The sequence below is a fragment of the Ranitomeya imitator genome, chromosome 5 (assembly GCF_032444005.1).
Source record: "Ranitomeya imitator isolate aRanImi1 chromosome 5, aRanImi1.pri, whole genome shotgun sequence".
Taxonomy (NCBI): domain Eukaryota; kingdom Metazoa; phylum Chordata; class Amphibia; order Anura; family Dendrobatidae; genus Ranitomeya; species Ranitomeya imitator.
The window spans coordinates 545,046,000-545,064,953 of record NC_091286.1 but is presented as its reverse complement, the minus strand read 5'-3'; the positions used below and the strand labels follow the sequence as shown (position 1 = coordinate 545,064,953).

Below are 18,954 nucleotides of genomic sequence, written 5' to 3'. Positions count from 1 at the left end.
GGTGCGAATCTCGTGGCCTGACCCCACTCCCTTATTTCCTCCCCAAAGTACTTAGTTTTCTCCAATCGGGTCTGGAGGCCAGGCTGTCCCTGGGCTCGCTTAAGAGCCAGGTGTCAGCCCTCTCAGTGCTTTTTCAAAGGCGCATTGCTACCAAGCCGCAAGTAAGGACTTTTCTTCAGGGGGTTTCCCGATTTGGTCCCCCCCCTACAGACGACCACTAGAAACGTGGGACCTCAACCTGGTCCTGACAGCATTGCAGGAACCACCCTTCGAACCCCTTAAGGAGGTCCTGCTCCGCCTTCTCTCCCAGAAGGTGGTTTTCCTGGTGGAAATCACCTCGCTACGCAGGGTGTCTGAACTGACAGCACTCTCCTGCAGACGGCCCTTCCTGGCCTTTCACCAGGGCAAGGTAGTTCTCCGTACGGTCACATCCTTCTTTCCGAAGGTTGTGTCCAACTTCCACCTCAATGAGGAAATTTCACTGCCATCCCTTTGTCTGGTCCCGGTTCACAGAGTGGAGAAGGCTCTGCATACGCTTGATCTTGTCAGGGCATTGCGTATATGTGTCTAGGACTGCGTCCTTCCGGAGGTCTGATTCCCCCAATGAGGCGACAGAGTAAAGGAGATTTTTGTGTACTCATCGTAAAATCTTTCTCTTAGCCTCTAATTGGGGGACACAGCTTCCACCCTGTTGCCCTTCCGGGCCGTTGTTACTGTTGAGTTCTCATATTTTTTGCTTGAGCTCGTACATAGTTGCCTTCTTATAGGCATGGTTATGTTATTCATGTTACGTTCCTCCTAATGCTTTTGCACAAAACTGGAGAAGGCTGACGCCGTCCAGGGGTGTATACTGCAGAGGAGGAGCCACGGTTAATCTTTTTCAGATTATGCATAGTGTCGCCTCCTAGTGGACAGCAGCATAACACCCATGGTCAAGTGTCCCCCAATTAGAGGCTAAGAGAAAGATTTTACGGTGAGTACACAAAAATCTCCTTTTTTGGGGGAAAACACCATATTGATATCATATGGTTTTATATCTAAATGTAAGCATAAAAAAAAAAAACATTTGTAAACAAAAACATACCAAACTGCTATCACAGCAGAATAAAATAAAAAAAAATTCTTACAGCAAAATATAAAACCAAGCCTCATAAACCAATATACATTACAGATTTCTGTAAGTTGATGGAGGTGATGGCGGAAGCTCAGGGTCCTGGTCAGGTGGCCTTTGTTGGGCCAATTGTACATCATCCTGGGAGTATGATGTCTGACCCTGCTCTAAATGATGCCCTTGCTCATATTGGCCATTTGTGTGTTGGCTCAAATAATAAGGGTTTTGACTATGGCTCTCATGATGTTGTAAATAAGGCCTTGCCTCATAACCCCCACCAATATGGCCATGTCGTCCAAACCCAGGTTGGGACCAGCCTCCAGCACTGGGTCTGGACAAGTGGCCATATTGGGAAGGTTGATGGTATGATGGCATATGGTAATGTGCTGGCCTTGGTGGGTTTTGGGTGGGAAGGGGTAGAGGTGTAGGCACACGTGGAGGGGGTGCTTCAAATACTTGTTGAGTATGCACCTGTTGAGATGATGGAAGGCACAGGATGTTACGTGCTGACAGCTGCCATCTCTCAATGAACTGAAACAATTCATAAGGTTCATTTGGTGTGGTACATGCATCAATAAATCAATAAGTATTTGAAAACACCCTCTCACACGTAGCCTCACCTCACGGGGTATGGTACGGAGGTACCGGGCCAGGCTCCTCACATAGGCCCCCTCACCATCATCCTGTGCCGCCCTGGCCAAATAATTAAGGACCCCAATGTCCACATTCCTGCGATAGTCTTGCAGCTCTCTCCTTCTGCTCCTTCTGCGTCCGCGGCGGGAAATGACCGCAGGCTGTGGGGATGTCTCCAGTGGAACAGTAGGGCTGCTGTTTCCAGGATTATCCTGGCTTACTGGAACTGGTGATGCTGTGGGTGGTGGTGCAGCTCCTTGGCCAATTGTTGCCGGATCTTGTGATGCAAACGAAGAAGTTCTATGAGGGATGTCCCTGGGAGGATCCGAAGATGGGCCAGCCACCTCTTCTCCTTCCCCAACCGGATCTATCAGGGCCTCCGAGTCTGAGCCAGTCTCCCTCTCAGTGAGGTTGGACTGTGTTCTGTTTGTAAAGTTTATGAATATTTTTGTTAAATTAACAATTTTACCTTTATTAAAGATATGTGTTATGTTTTATGATGTTTTTACTTACGGTCTCAGATGTATACTGGGGTCCAAAAAAGAAAGTTGGTCTTAATATATTTTCTTTTTTTGGAAGGCACTGCTGACCCACTCCTGGCTCTCTGCTGTCTTTCGCGCCTATATTGGTCGCGTATGCTGCGCCATCGTCTCATAACATCTTCCACTCCAATGAAAGGGCAAAAAAAAAAATGTATAAGGCCATTGTGCACAGTTGTACCATAATGTGTCATTGATATTACAGATTTTAATGTGGCCTAGTAACCTGCATTTTTCAAAAAAGATCAACATAAATATTGTAACCTTTAACAGCACAATATGATATAATGTAAAGTACATAGATTTTCCTGCCATAAGGACAGGGCCCTCTCCCCTCTGTAGCAGTATGTGATTGTAAATTTGGAAAATGTAAACGACATGTAAACAAGTATAAACGGAACCCCTTTCTCATGTCCAGAACCATGTAATTAATGGTGCTATATACGGTAAATAGGTAAATTAGATTAATCTTAATTTAAACAACATTATGGCCATATTCCTGTTGGTAATGCAGTTTGTAATCTTCTTCAGAGTGTGAGAAACATGAGTGTACTTACTTATCTGCCTCTGGACCTCATGTGGCCGCTGCTCATATTCTGGGAAAAGGATCCCACATATGCTCCTCCATGCCGCCTCTTTTCTGGCCCGGTTGGAGTAATGGGCATCTCTCTGGTCCCAAATTTCGGGCCTCTCTTGCACCAGGACCAGCAGCATTTCCACATTTATAATATTGGCCATGACGCTGAAGACTCCGTGGAGGCATGCGGTAGACTTCCGGGATGTCTGTCTGGGTTTTTCAGCTAATTAGCATGTCTGAGCTTCCTGCTTGAGGGCTTCAAGAAAAGCACATCCAGCCCATGAATGGCAGCGCTTCCCAGGACTCACATTCAAAGATGATATTTCATATTTTTTTATTTCATAACTTTTATCCCAGTCTCAGAAACTTGATTAGGGGTGTGGACCAAGTTCAGGAAAACACCCACTGATTGAGGATACACGATCTAAAGCCATTTTAGTCTTTTATCAGGTGAGTGCATAAAGTTGTGCACCCTTTAAAGACTATAATATTGTGTTTACGCACTTAGGGCGCCGCGATTTGTCTGTTCTTCTCTCCCAAACAGGGTTTTTTTGTATGCTTGAGGGCTTGGAAGATTTCCTGTCACCTGCTGTACTCTTGCGTATTTTACGCTAGTCACACTGTTGGTCCGTGTGTAATCCGTATTTTTCTCGCCCCCATAGACTTTCATTGGCGTATTTTTTGCACAATACGCTGACAAACGCAGCATGCTGCGATTTTGTACGGCCGTAAAATACGATTGCGTAATATACACCAGATAGAAGCTGCCCCATAATCATTGGTCCGTTTGCAATGCGTTGTTTTTGCGCCTCTCATACGTCCGTAAAACTCTCTAGTGTGACCCCGGCCTAAGAGTAAAGTCTTTTAATGAAATAATTAAACCGGTTTAAACATCTTTATTGCACGCTCAATCCAGGCGAAGCCCTCCTTCTTTTGTTTAAAAAAATCCAAAATAAAAAACCTACAATATCCCATACCTGTGCGCCGTACAGTCACGTCCCACGCTGTAAATCCATCTCAAGAGGTTAGTTTACAACCCGGAGCGCTGCTAATGCTTCCGGCCGAGCTCTAAACCACGGAGGAATGAATGAAAAGCTTCTTGCGCAGCCTCCCCGCCTGACCGGACATGAACTCATTAGCGTGGGAAAGTTTCTGAACATTTTCCCACGCTGTCAGTTCACCGTGTCAGGCAGGGAGTCAGCGCATGCTCAGTGACTACCGCTGACGTCACTTAGGCTGCGCTGACTCCCCGCCTGACGTGGTGAACTTGACAGTGTGGGAAAATGTTCAGAAACTTTCCCATGCTACAGAGTTCATGTTCGGTCAGGCGGGGAGGCTGCGCAAGCAGCTTTTCATTCATTCCTCCATAGTGTACAGCTCAGCCGGTAGCATTAGCAGCGCTCCGGGTTGTAAACTAATTAACCCTTGGGATGGATTACAGCGTGGGACTTGACTGTACGGTGGACAGGTTTGGGATATTGTTGTTTTTTTTATTTTGAAATTTTTTACAGAAGAACGAGGGCTTTGCTTGGATTGAGTGTGCAATAAATGTGTTAAACCTGTGTGTTTAATTATTTGATTAAAAGACTTGATTCTCAATGTGTGTTTAATTTTAACCCTTTCATACTATTGGATTAATAATGGGATAGGTGTCTTATTGACATCTCTCCATTATTAACCAGGCTTAATGTCACCTTACAATAGCAAGGTGACATTAACCCCTTATGACCCCATATGTCACCGCTACAGGGCAGTGGGACGAGAGAGGCTAAGTGGCTGAATTGGCTCATCTTACAGATGTTTTTTAGCTTGGGGGGCAATAACCATGGTCCCTCTCTATGCTATTAATATCTGCCTTCAGTAACTGGCTTTCCCTCTCTGTCAGAGAAAATTGGGCGGTAGCCCACGCCATTATTTTCTGTGAATTAACCATTTAATTTAACACCGCTCCAAAATTTTACACACACACACACACACACACACACACACACACACACACACACACACACACACACACACACACACTACTAGCATTATTAGTGAGGGACATATAAAAATCTAACAGATATGCAATGGTTTACTGAATGAATGTAAACCATGTCTCATATCCTATCGGCTTCTGCAATGATTTTACAGAACCTGATAATTCAATTATCGGCTATTCTGCTATCCAGCTCTCTATGAAATATATACACACCTATACTATGTGTAGACATTTATTTTATCTATTCTATTTTAACCTGTCAGTGTTATTTTACTGTACACCGCACTGAATTGCCGGCTTTTCTATAGGACACCGATGCGTATTTCTCGCAAGTCACACTGATGGTCCGTGTGGTGTGACAGTTTTTCTCGCAGCCATAGACTTTTATTGGCATATTTCGGGCGTAATATGGTGACAATCGCAGCATGCTGGGATTTCCTATGCACGTATAATACGGCCGAGAAAATTCTGCCTGATGCGAGCTGCCCCATAGAATAACATTGGTCTGAGTGCTATGGGAATTTTTTATCGCATAGCACTCGTCCGTATTATGCTCTAGTGTGACTCCGGCCTTAGGCCACAGCTTTAAGCGTAGCTCATCAGTCCTGCACAACCCAATTAACTGTTTGTTCCTCTTGCAAATTCACCAGGGGCTCAGCTTGGAAGTTCCTGCAGTCTCCGCAGTATAACAGAAGAGGTAGCCATGTGGTGCACGCTTCTCCCAATATATTTTTTGATGAAGTACAAGACATTACATCTTCAGCGGATGATTCTGCATCTGGAGAGGAAGATCTGGACTCTCTGCTGTTATTCGGTGTGCTGAGAGGCAGTGTGGTTGGACTGCGTTACTATACAGGAGTGGTAGGTATAATTATGTAAAGAAAAATTACAAATCAGCATAAGCTTCTTTATATTGGGTAAATCCAGAAGATGAACAATATTGAAGATACATTTGATATTTGTAATTCTTAGTATCCATCTGTGCACTTAGCTGAAAGTATTCTTTGAGATCGGTTTAGTGGAGGGCAGGACGGCATGGAAATGCTGGAATAAACAACACTTACCGTACACTTTTACTCAGATTCCTCACAATACAGAGAGGATTCTGTCAGACTAAGCAGAAATGCCCTGTCCGGCTGAAGACCGTGAACTCCAGCAGCTCCTGTCAGGCTCAGTGAATAGAGGAATACGCGCTCAGGATACATGACAGGACGCTGCTCTCACCCAACGTCTGTCTGGAGCAGATGTTTTTTACCCAGTCCGTCCTGGTACCTGTTAGCTGGGAAACTGCTATGGCATATGACATTTAAAATCCCAAAAGAGCACAGGTACAGGTGCTTCTCACAAATAATGGAATATCGAAAAGTTAATTTATTTCAGTTATTCAATACAAAATGTGAAACATTATATTGAGTCATTACAAACAGAGTGATCCATTTCAAGTGTTTATTTCTGTTAATGTTGATGATTATGTTATGATCATCTGTGTGTGGTGGCTCTTGAAGCAATGACTCCAGCAGCAGTCCACTCCTTGTGAATCTCCCGCAAATTTTTGACTGGCCTTTTCTTAACAATCCTTTCAAGGCTGCTGTTATCCCGCTTGCTTGTGCACCTTTTTCTACAGCACTTTATCCTTACTTCAACTTTCCATTAATATGCTTGGATACAGCACTCTGTGAACAGCCAGCTGCTTTAGCAATGGCCTTTTGTGGCTTACCCTCCTTGTGGAGTGTGTCAGTGACTGCCTTCTGGACATCTGTCAAGTCAGCAGTCTTCCCCATGATTGTGGAGCCTACTGAAACAGACTAAGGGACCTTTTTAAACGCTTAGGATTCCTTTGCAGGTGATTTTTGTTAAAGGGAACCTGTCACCCCCGTTTTTTCAGATTGAGATAAAAATACCATTAAATAGGGCCTGAGCTGTGCGTTACAATAGTGTATTTTGTGTACCCTGATTCCCCACCTATGCTGCCGAAATACCTTACCAAAGTCGCCGTTTTCGCCTGTCAATCAGGCTGGTCTGGTCGAATGGGCGTGGTGACATCGCTGTTTCTTCCCCCAGATCTTGCTCATCTTTCCGTTGGTGGCGTAGTGGTTTGCGCATGCCCAACTGCCGAATCCACTGTGCAGGTGAAGAAAAAGAGCGCGATCTGCGCTATTCCCCTGGTTATCGGTGGGGGCGGCCATAATCCACCAACGGAAAGATGAGCAAGATCTGGGGGAAGAAACAGCGATGTCACCACGCCCATTCGACCAGACCAGCCTGATTGACAGGCGAGAACGGGGTCTTTGGTAAGGTATTTCGGCAGCATAGGTGGGGAATCAGGGTACACAAAATACACTAACGCACAGCTCAGGCCCTATTTAACAGTATTTTTTATCTCAATCTGAAAAAACGGGGTGACAGGTTCCCTTTAATTATTCTGAGAAAATGACTTTTGGGTTTTCATTGGCTGTAAGCCATAATCATCAACATTAACAGAAATAAACACTTGAAATAGATCACTCTGTTTGTAATGACTCTATATTATTATTATTATTATTATTATTATTATGCATTTTTTATAGCGCCATTTATTCCATGGCGCTTTACATGTGAAAAGGGGGCAAATATAAACAAATACTATAAACATGAGCAAAAAACAAGGCACTGACAGGTACAGAAGGAGGGAGGACCCTGCCCCGAGGGCTCACAGTCTGCATATGAGTTTCACTTTTTGTATTGAAGAACTGAAATAAATTAACTTTTTGATATTCTAATTTTGTGAGAAGCACTTGTATTTAGTAAAATGTTTGATATTTAGATATATTTAATTTATTTTGTTAAAATTCTCAGAGAAACCCTTTTAAAGACCATAAAAATAGCACTAAATGAACAGGCCAATATTTTGGGAACAGTATGGTGGATTTAATAAAGCAGAATACTCAGGAGATCAGCGGGAATAATATAAGAGCAGAAGCTGTCCACTTTTGGTCTGGAGAGAGGTCATCTCTACATTGGCTGATTTGGCTCAGTGTGTGTGTACTGGTTACTCATCATTCATCTCGTTATAGGGGTGCTTTAGTTGCTCATAGTTTATAATAAGTCTGACTGTAATAAACGATAATTTGGCTATCTATGTGCCAAGGATGGGGATCTTCTGCTGACCTTGTATTTTGCATAGCAGCCTACAATGTGAAGCTAAGTGGAGAGGGGCAATTTTTAATTCAAATACATTTTTATTAAGATTAACATTGCATTTTACATATTAAATTCTTGTATTCAAGTATACAAAGTTTTCCCAGATTTAAAACTCCACCATTCCCAACTAATCCCTCCACCCCCATAAGACTGCTCACCTCTTTTAGTAACACCTCTATCAATCGTACTTAGAGGATTTTATCCCACTTAGGACCGCGTACGCCATGCTTGGTTTTCACCAAGTCAGGCCCTTGACTTTCCCAACCCCTTCACCTGTCCTATCCCATTTCAAGCCATGAAGACCACAGTTTATCAAACATTTCTATTTTCCCTCGTTTCTTGTAAATTCCATTTTCCAATGTCAGACCCTGCTTTACATATTGAAGGAATTCTCTTCTTGTGGGCGGTTCCTCCTTAATCCGGTTTCATGCTATCAACTTCCGGGCCATATACAATAAGCCGGCAATTGCTATCTTCCAGGAGCTATCTACTCCAATCTCATCTACATACCCCAGTAAGCACACCATCGGATCCCTAGGTACCGTGCATCTATACGCTCCTTCCACACGACTCAAAACAACCAACCAAAATGCAGCCAGTCTCGGACACGTCCACATCATATGAAATATTCCAGCATTTATAGTCTTACACCTCGGGCACTCAGAATCAGCACGCAAGCCTGCGTTATACAGTACTTCTGGAGATTTGTAAACTCTGTGTATTATATAGAGCTGTGACAGCCTATACGGTTCTCTCGCATTTATCGGAAATCCCAAAAGGTATATATGCAGTATCTTTATATAGGGTTGAGATAACCCCCCCCCCCTCATAGTCCCTTCACACACATATTCCAATACTATATCTCCTTGGATTCTAATACATTCGCCCCTGTTTTGAGCTCAAAAAGTGTGCCTCATCTGCGCATATTGATATTCTCCCAAGGGCCTGAGACCAAACTCCACCTGCAATTGGGGAAAGGATTTCAGCTCTCGCTGCTCAATGATCTGATACACGAAATGAATTCCCTTGGCCTGCCACTCTGGTAATACCCCCAGTGCCACAAACTCTGGTAAATTATTATTATGCCATAACTGTGAGAATCTAGTCTGACCCGTAACCCCACGGATTTGTTTCAATCTGCCCCACAGCTTGCATATCAAAAATATAGTTGGATACAATTTTCCCAATGTCCCCAGGGAACCGAACCATCTTCCAGACACCGTATTACTGGACATCTTTTCGTCACCGTTTCCATCAAATGCTGTACCGCACTGGACGACACCTCATGCGCCCAGACCTTTAAATGTTAACTCTGGCCAGCAAGAAAATATACTTCAGGGTTGGGCAGAGCCAAGCCACCATCTTCCTTTGGTCGCTGAAGCGTCTCCAGTCTGATGCGTGGATATTGTCTCCCCCACACCAGACTCCTAAACAGGGAGTTAATCTGCCGAAATTTCCCGAGCAGTATCCAAACTGGTGCATTATGAAGAATATATAGTATTTTAGTCATTAAAATAATTTTAATGAGATTAACCCTGCCCACCACCGATAAATGTAACAATCCAAGCATCCACTTTTGCCTTAAGTACACCTAAAACCGGAGTCAGGTTCCTATGTAGGAAATCCGTGACTGGTAGACAGATCCATATCCCCAAGTATTTAAATTGATTTACCACCTTAAGTCGCCCATCCTCCAGAGGCTCACTCCCATCCTCTCCCACGTCATCCACTTTAAAAAAGAACAGAATTGACTTACTCCAATTTATCGCCAGTTCCGACAACGAGCCAAATCTTTCAATGAGCCCAATGGCACCCCCCAAGGAAGCGGCCGGGTCAGCCAGAAATAGTAGATTATCGTCTCTTCAATTATCCCGTACTTAAACCCAGACACCTCACCAGACCTTCGAATTTTGGCAGCCAATGGTTCCACAGCCAGAGCAAACAAGAGGAGAGAGCGGCCATCCCTGCCTTGTCCCTCTAGCTAGTTTTATAGACTGAGATAACTCCCCATTCACTCTGACTCTAGCCAACGGCTGTGAATACAGCAGCTGAATCCAGGACACAAACGGCGAGCCAAAACCCATTCACTTCAGCACCTGCCAGATATATCCCCATTCCACACTATCAAACGCCTTATGGGCACCTAAGGATGCGATAACTCTCTGGCCACAGTTGTCAGACCTAAGCTGCAAATTCATAAACAGCCTCCGCAGGTTGACCACTGTAGATCTGTCAGGCATAAAGCCATATTGATCTGGGTGCACCAGGTTAGTGATGATACTCGACAAGCGGGTCGCTAACACCTTGGCCAGAAGCTTGACATCCATAGTGAGCAAAGAGATTGGCCGATATGACTCAGGTTTCCCCAAATCTTTATCCTCCTTTGGAATTACCACTATTATGGCTTCTCTCATGGAAGCTGGCAGATACCCTCTACACTTAGCCTCGCCTAGAACCACCTTTAATCTGGGAACTAACACCTCCCCCATATTTTTATAAATTTCAGCGGGTAACCCATCCACTCCAGGCGCCTTCCCATTAGCCTTAGACTTTAGTGCCCGACCCAGTTCCTCTTCTCTATCTGCCTCACTCAATCTCGGCAGCCCCAGTCCCTCCAGGAAAGCCACTGTGTCTCCCGCCGACGCATCCACCCGAGAGGAATATAGGCCCGCGTAAAAGTCCGCGAAGACCTTCAAAATCTCAGAGGTTTCAGAGACTCTATTACCACTCCCAGAAAACAGCGAATGGACAAACTAAGTACTCCTCTGGGCAGAAGCCACCAGCGACAGCATGTGACCAACAGTCTCTCCCTCCTGATAATAAGTCAGCCTCTGGCTGAGACATATACGGGGGGTCACGGATTTGACTAGATTCTCACCGCTATGGCATAACAGCAACTTACAGGAGTTTGAGGCACTGGGGGTACTGACAGAATGGCAAGTCAAAGGGATTCAATACGTGTATCAAATAATTGAGCGAGGTGAATTGAAATCATTTTCCCAATTACAGGCGGAATTTGGTCTTGGGACTGTGGGGGAATTTCAGTATTTGCGGATGAGGCATGCTTTTGGAGCTCAGAGTAGAAACGGAGGTATTGGAATTCAGAGGGATATAGTACTGGAGTATGTGTGTAATGAAGGGACTACTGGGGGAGTCATATTTACTTTGTATAAAGATCTGTTGCATACTTTCCTATTGCGGTTTCCAATAATGGCGAGAGCTAAATGGGAGAAGGATCTAGGTCCAATGGAGAATGAGACTTGGGAGTCTGTGCTAGAATGGGTCCCACGATTGTCACTGAGCGAACCGTATAGACTGCCACAGCTCTATGTGATACACAGGGTTTATAAGTCACCGATGGTGCTATATAAGGCTGGTTTGCGTGATGATTCTGAATGCCCGAGGTGTAAAACTGCAGATGCTGATATACTCCATATGATGTGGACGTGTCCGAGACTGGCTGCTTTTTGGGTGGTAGTTTTGAGTCGTATGGAAGGTTCGTATGGATGTAAGGTGCCAAGGGATCGTATAGTGTGCTTGTTGGGATGTGTGGATGAGATTAGAGTGGATAACAACCTAAGGATAGCTATTGCCAGATTGTTATACATGGCTAGGAAGGTAATAGCTCGAAATTGGATTAGGGAAGAACCGCCGTCAAGAGGAGAGTTCCTCCAGTATGTGAAGCAGGGCCTGACACTGGAAAAGGGGTTTTATAAAAAAAGAGGGAAAATCAAAATGTTCAATAAAATGTGGTCTCCGTGGATTGCTATGGGATAGGGGTATAATAGAGGGAGAGTTAATTAAGGTTCTTAATTAATGGTAATGTTAAATGTGGCTTATATTATTGGCCGAGGGATTAGATAGTATATTGGTCTAATGATGGAAGTGCTAAGCAAGGTGAGCTGCTTTGTTGGGTGGGGTTGGGGGGTGGTGGGATTGAAGGGGAATGTTTGAAGGGGGGGAAGCTTTGTATTGAAAATGAGAATGTAACATGTCATTTATCTTGTTATTCTTAATAAAAATTTATTTGAATCAAAAAAAAGAAAAAAGAAAAATTCAGCCTCTGAAATTCCCGCTTCCTTTCAGCCTTTCCCAACAAAATTGTCTCCATATGATTTTGCGCTGTTTTTAATCTGTTCCCAGCCTCATGAGTTCCCATTATTACCATATCGTCTTCCGCTGCCCTCAGCTCATCAGCCGCTACCTTCTCTGCCTCCCTCGTCTTCTGCTTACACCTACTAATATCCCTAAACAGCAGCCCTCTTAAGTACGCCTTCATGGCATCCCAAACAGGGAGAGCATCTGTACTCCCATCATTCAGCTCAAAGAATTTCGCCACCTCCTGTTTTATATTATCTAAATCAATACTGTGCAGCCAGTTAGGGTGGATCTTCCACTCTCTCCTGCTCTCAGCCTGTGTCCCCAGCAATCGAAACTCTACCTCAATTGGACTATGGTCTGAGAGGGCCCTCGGTAAGTTCCGCACGTCTCCCACCATCGTGTGCAACAGACGATTACCTAAAGCCATATCAATTCTGAACAAAGTACTATGAGCCGGTGAATAAGATGAATACCCCCTCTCCCCAACATGTCTAACTCTCCATAGGTCAATCATGCCCATTTCACGAACATAGGTACCAAACGTAGTAGTATGCCCCCCGTCCTATTCTGGATGTTTTTATTTTTGTCCCAAAAGTCATCGCATATATTGTTAAGATCAGCAATAATTAGAAATGGTGTCGGGCCCCATCGTTCCACCTGCTCCAACACTTTTCTAATTTTCTTACTTGAGTAAGGAGGTGGAATATACGTTGCTATACACATCAACACTCCATTTATTTTACATTGTACCACCACGTACTGACCATCCACATCCACATGTACCTTCACCTCTTCATAATGCACTCCCACGGGTACCAGCACTGACACACCCCTTGAATACGTAGAGAAGGTAGAGTGGTATGCCCTCTGTATTCATTGCCTATTTAGTACATCCACCCTCTCGCGCACCAAATGCGTCTCCAGCAGGCATATCATTGAAGCCCTTTGATCTCGAGCATACTGCAGACTCGCTGCTCGCCTAGACTTATCCGCAAGGCCTCTTACATTCCAGCTCAGTATCTTAGTGCGGCCTCCCATCATGTAACTCATCATCCTTCATTGTATCTTTACTCCCAAGTATGAGCTGTCTAACCTCCCACCCCCCCCCCCCTACCAAAACCTAGCTTACCCCCCTAACCCTTTCAATGCTACACTTTCTACCTCTTATCAAGAGTGGGGCTCCACCGCCCATTGCAAACACTCTCCCTTGCTTTACCCTCTCCACTCACCTCCCGCTATCGTAAAAAAAACAAAATTTCTTACAGTTCTTTAAACAAATCAAAACATTTCAACGTGTTTGAACATGTAAAGAAAGAACAATTCAAACTTGCAGTACACCGCATAACCCTCCTCTCCCGTACTTAGTAACCATTAGTGCACCCTCTGGCCATTCCCTCAATATGGCTCAGCTCAGCCCCCAACATTTGCCAATCCCTTTAGCAATTATGCTATCAATCACAGATCCCAGCGACAGCGAAATATCTCCCATCCGGATCTCCCCAGTAGTCCAGTCTCCTTTTCCCTTGAGTTGTTTAGCATTGGTGTCTATTCACTGGGTAACGTCCTCCGGTGTCAGAAAAAAGTGGGTTTTATCAAAAGCCACCAGTCTTAACTTTGCAGGAAACATAGAGTATTGCACTCCCAGTTCCCTCAGTCGTCTCTTGACACCGGTGAACTTCATCCGTTGTTTCTGAACCGCAGCAGAATAATCTGGGTAAATAGCAATTCTTTGACCTCCAGCCGTCAGATCCTCCATTTAACCAGACAACTATTTTTAGCAAGCCAGGAAGATTAGACTGTTATCTATATGATGACTTTTGAATTTAAGTGTGAATTTCAGGTTGGTCAAGAAAACAGACTATTGCATGTGGACTATTGACTTGTAAGGTGATATTTGATATAACATAGTGTGCTCTTTTCCTTGATGACTAGTTATGTTTACTGACATGCTAATTATGTATTGTGTAGGCCAGATAGTTTTGACTTTGAAAACAGAGGAGGAAAAACTATGCAAATAGATTAAATAATCAAGTAACACTGGATCTCCTCTCCATTCTTTTTTTTTTTTCCAAATCTGTTTATTAAATTTTTCAATATAACCATCAAACAATTGGTAATGACAAAATGAAATAGCAGTCATAAACTCAACCCAAACCCTCCCCCTCCCAGGAACCCCAATCTCTGCATGTGCATATCCGTCAAAGCTAGTTACGGGACTGGTGAGCTGCCGCCTATCGTCTGTAACCATTGTGTGTTTTCAAACTGCGCTTTCAGTTTCTCCCTAGTCTCCAAAGGCAGAGATGGGATGAGAGTAGACCATGTAGTCAAAAATCTGCCTGCCATTTTCTCCTTGTTAGACAAAGCATCCATCCATTCCATTTTAAATATGAACTGGATTTTTGTACGAATAACAGAAAGCGATGGAGCTGCCGGGTTTAACCATTGATGTAGTATGCTCTTCCTGGTCGCCGAGGCCCATATCACGAGTGTAGCTTTGATATATTTAGATAATTTGTGTTGTGCCTCATCAAGAATGTTAAAAATCGCCCATTGAGGGGTAAGCGCAAAACTGACTCCACATAACTTTTGTAGCTCATCATGAACACTACCCCACAACTCCTGAATTTTCGGGCAGCTCCACAGATGGTGATAGATATCCGTGTTGCGGGATTTTCATTTAGAACACAAATAGACTGAGACAGGAGACATCCTAGACTGCAGATAAGGCGTGATGTAGGCTCTATGTAATATTAGTAGAGCCATGTCAGTGTAGCTACTATATGATAGTACTTTTCTTTGCGCTAGTGTAGCGTCAAGAAGATCCTCCACCTTGAAACCTGGGAGGTCCCTTAACCATCTAGCCACTCCCGTAGTTTTCCCTTCCCACGTCCATTTTTTGCGTATTACCGAGTAGATGTTACTTATGGATGCCAGTTGTGTTCTTGCATTTCTAATAAATCCATCTAGGTTTGTCCTCCCCTCTCCTGCCCCTCCAATCGGCTGACACTTCTGTACTAGGCTGCGCGCCTGAAAGAAATGGAAAGGATTGTTACTAAATAGTGGGAAGCGTTGCGATGCCGCCTCAAAGGTTAATACCGAAAAGTTAAGATCCAATAGATCGATTGCTTGCCTGCAACCCTGAGAAGCCAGACCTCTATAGAAAGATGGTGCGGAGCCCCTTAAGAACCCCGGATTATCCAAGAAAGGCTGATATGGGGACAAACCTGCCCTCAGTTTACAAATTTTTCTACAACGTCTCCAGGTCAGTACTGTTTGCCATATAGTTGGATGATCCCGTATCTCTGCCGGGAGAACCTCCCCTTTCAAATGTAACAAAGCCGACAATGAGATATGCGGGTAAAATTGTTGTTCTAGGTCAACGTTAGCGTAATGAGAGACACCCCTTATCCAGTCAATGGCATATCTAAAATTAGCTGCTAAATTGTATCTACCCAGGTCAGGAAAATTTATACCACTTTCTGTCTTTATCGCCTGCAATTTAAAGAGACCTATACGCGTTCTGCCTCCCACCCCCCCATATGAATTTACGAAAATTTGAGTTTAGTATACTAAGGTCTGCCCTAGTCAGGAGCAGTGGTAACGTCTGAAAGGCATATGACAATTTAGGGAATACTATCATCTTAATTAGATGACATCTACCTGAGAATGATAACGTGAAATGTTTCCACGAATGGAGAAGGCTAATTATGGAGGAAATCAAAGGTTTATAATTTACTCTATACAAGATGGAGGGGTCTGCAGGCAATCTTATCCCCAGATATTTAATAGATTCCTGGCTCCAGTGAAATGGAAACAAGGGATCGTTCGACCTCCCAGATCTGAAAACCGCCAGAGCCTCAGACTTACTATAATTAACCTTAAAACCAGAACATTTACCAAATTTCTCCAAGACTTTCATGATAGCCGGAATTGCCGGAGTTGAGTTAGCTATAAATAAAAGGATGTCGTCAGCGAAAGCCGAGATCTTTATAGATGCAGTTCCCACTTTCACCCCCTCAAATGTCGCCTCATTCTGTAATGTCCTCAAGAATGGGTCTAGTGCCAAATTAAACAAAAGGGGAGACAAAGGGCAACCCTGGCGTGTCCCTCGCTGGATTTCAAAGGGCTTAGATATTGTGTTATTTACTGACATCCTAGACAACGGGTTTTTATAGATAGATTTAATTGCCTCACAGAACCATGAGCCAAACCCTCTAAATGATAACAGATCAAACAGGTAGCCCCACGCCACCCTATCGTACGCCTTATCGGCGTCTAGGCTAACCACAATAGATTTCATATGTCGTTTCACTCTACAGTAGGATATGGCTCCCAGGGCTGTTCTGATGTTGTATGTGATGGATTTCCCATGTACAAACCCGGTCTGCTGCGGTGAGATCAGATTAGGGATAATTCTTTGCAATCTGTCAGCCAAAATTTTTGTGAATATTTTGAAATCTGAGTTAAGTAACGATATTGGTCTATATCCTTCAACTTGCAAGTGATCCTTGCCTGGCTTTGGAAGAATAATGACAACCGCCTCATTGAACCGGTCAGGAAGGCGGCCAAACTTAACCATGTTATTATAGAACTCACACAGATGTGGAGTCAGGCTGGTTCCCAGGATTTTATAGTGCTCGTTGCTGAACCCATCTGGGCCTGGTGCCTTAAATAATTTCAGTTTAGTTATAACTTGTAGAATCTCCGAGGGCGTTATAGGGGAATTGATGGCCTCCCTTTCTTCTTCTGTGAGTGTCGGTGCTAGGTGATCTCTAAGAAACTCCCTACTCGCCTCTTCCCCTCCCGACTCCGAACTGTATAACTCGCTATAGAATGCTCTAAATTCATCTACTATTTCCTCATTGTTTGCCAAGGTGTGACCATCACGTCGTTTGATTTTATGTATTTTCGTCGCTTTCCTATATGGACGTGTAAGGGACGCCAACACCCTTCCTGGTCTATTGCCCCATTTAAAATATTTATGTTTTTGGTAGTCTAAGTTGAACATGGCCTTCTCTTGTGCCAACGCGTCCGCCTCTTCCCTAGCCCTTAAGAATTTTTCTTTTGTCGTTGGTGTATTGTTTAGTTTGAAGTCCTTGTATGCCTGGGTCAATGATTTTTGTATATCCACCATAAGTTTCATCACTTCTTTTTTTTTTTTGTGACTAACATAAGAAATAATCTGGCCCCTCAATACGGCTTTAGAGGCCATCCAGAACAAATGAGCGTCTTCGCAATGAGCGCGGTTGTCACCCTTATAGACCTCCCATGACATCTGTAAATACTTTTTAAAATCGTCCGACTGATAGAGGTACGAGGGAAAACGCCACTTCCTCTCCTGATGTATTGGGGTTGTTAGATTAGATTTGAATGTTACTGGGGCATGATCCGATATATGGATATTTTGTATGTTTGACTGTGTAATTAAGGGTATTAATGACGAGTGCACCAACCAGCAATCAATCCTAGCGTGGGAATCGTGTACGTGAGAGTAGTGGGAGTAGTCCCTATCCAGGGGGTGCTGTATTCTCCACACGTCAACCAGGTCTAGGTGGTCTAAGAGTGATTGGATGCCATTCCCTCGTCCCTGTCCGTGAGTGACCCCAGGACCGGATCTATCCATAGTCACGTCTGCTACATCGTTAAAGTCTCCGCCCACCACTATCCGAGACGTCTCCCACCCCGCCAAATTCTCCAACAGTCTAGTCTGGATTTGTGCTTCAGGTGTATTAGGGGCATAGATATTAACCAGGCTAAACTGCATACCCTCGATTACGATTCTGACCAAAAGAAATCTACCTTGTGGATCCTCCAGTGTATCAGTTATCTCGTATTTAAGATCATTATGTATTAATATGGCTACACCTCGCTGTTTTTTGGAATATGAAGCTTCAGCACAGAGCGTATACTTCCTACTTAGCAAAGAAGGGTGATTATTTTTAATCCAGTGTGTTTCCTGTAGGAAGATGATGTGGAAATTTTGTTTTTGTAAAAAATGTAAAACCTTTTTTCTCTTAATTGGGGTATTTAACCCGTTCACATTCCATGAGCACCATTGTAAAGCGCGGACTGCGGCATCTTCAATGCTAGATTGATCCGCCATTAACCAATACCTTTGCGATCAGCTCTGTGACCTATGTATAGATATTGTGTGTGAGACCCCCACCCATCCCAGCGAGTAAGTGTAAGATCTCCCAGAACCTGAACATTATGTTTGCGCATGCAGAGATCCCTCCCCCCTCCCATAACCCCACCCCATTCAAACTTTTTAACTGTAACCAAGGTGCTCACCCACAGAGTGAGCACTACGTGAAAAAATAACATGCCTATTAAAGACAAAAGGGTATTAACATTAAGCGCGATATCACTTAAAAATGACAAATTATAACAGCTCTACTTGTTCAGGTTTTGTCAGAGCTAACAAGTGCCCGAGACTCCTCTTGCAGAAATTTCAAAGCCTTCTCTGGATCACTGAAGGACCAATTTTTCCCCCCATAGTCAAAGCGTAAAATTGAAGGATACTGCAAGCCAAACCGGATATTCTTATCCACCAAGAGTTTGCATGCGGGGTTGAAGGCTTTACGTCTGGCAGCCAAGGCGGCCGAGTAGTCCTGGAACAGGAGTAGTTTGTGATTCTCATATAACAGGGAACGTTGTTTTCTAAATGCTGCTAAGATGCGGATTTTGTCCTGAAAATCCAATACTTTAAAGATGACTGGTCTTGGTCTGTCGCTGCCTCCTCCCCTCGGAGATCCTAGCCTGTGTGCTCTCTCAATGGCTATTGCACCTGACGTTGGTAAAACTCCAAGGGATTTTGGCAGCCATATTG

General features: G+C 44.0%; 1 protein-coding gene across 1 annotated transcript in view; it reads left to right on the top strand.

The window, feature by feature from the left end:
- The window catches only part of HLTF (helicase like transcription factor), a 178,774-nt gene that overhangs the window by 14,337 nt on the left and 145,483 nt on the right, over positions 1–18,954 (top strand). The window contains exon 2 of the mRNA XM_069727608.1: positions 5,495–5,705. Coding sequence (XP_069583709.1) covers positions 5,495–5,705 — 211 coding nt within the window. The remainder of the gene's footprint in view (positions 1–5,494; positions 5,706–18,954) is intronic.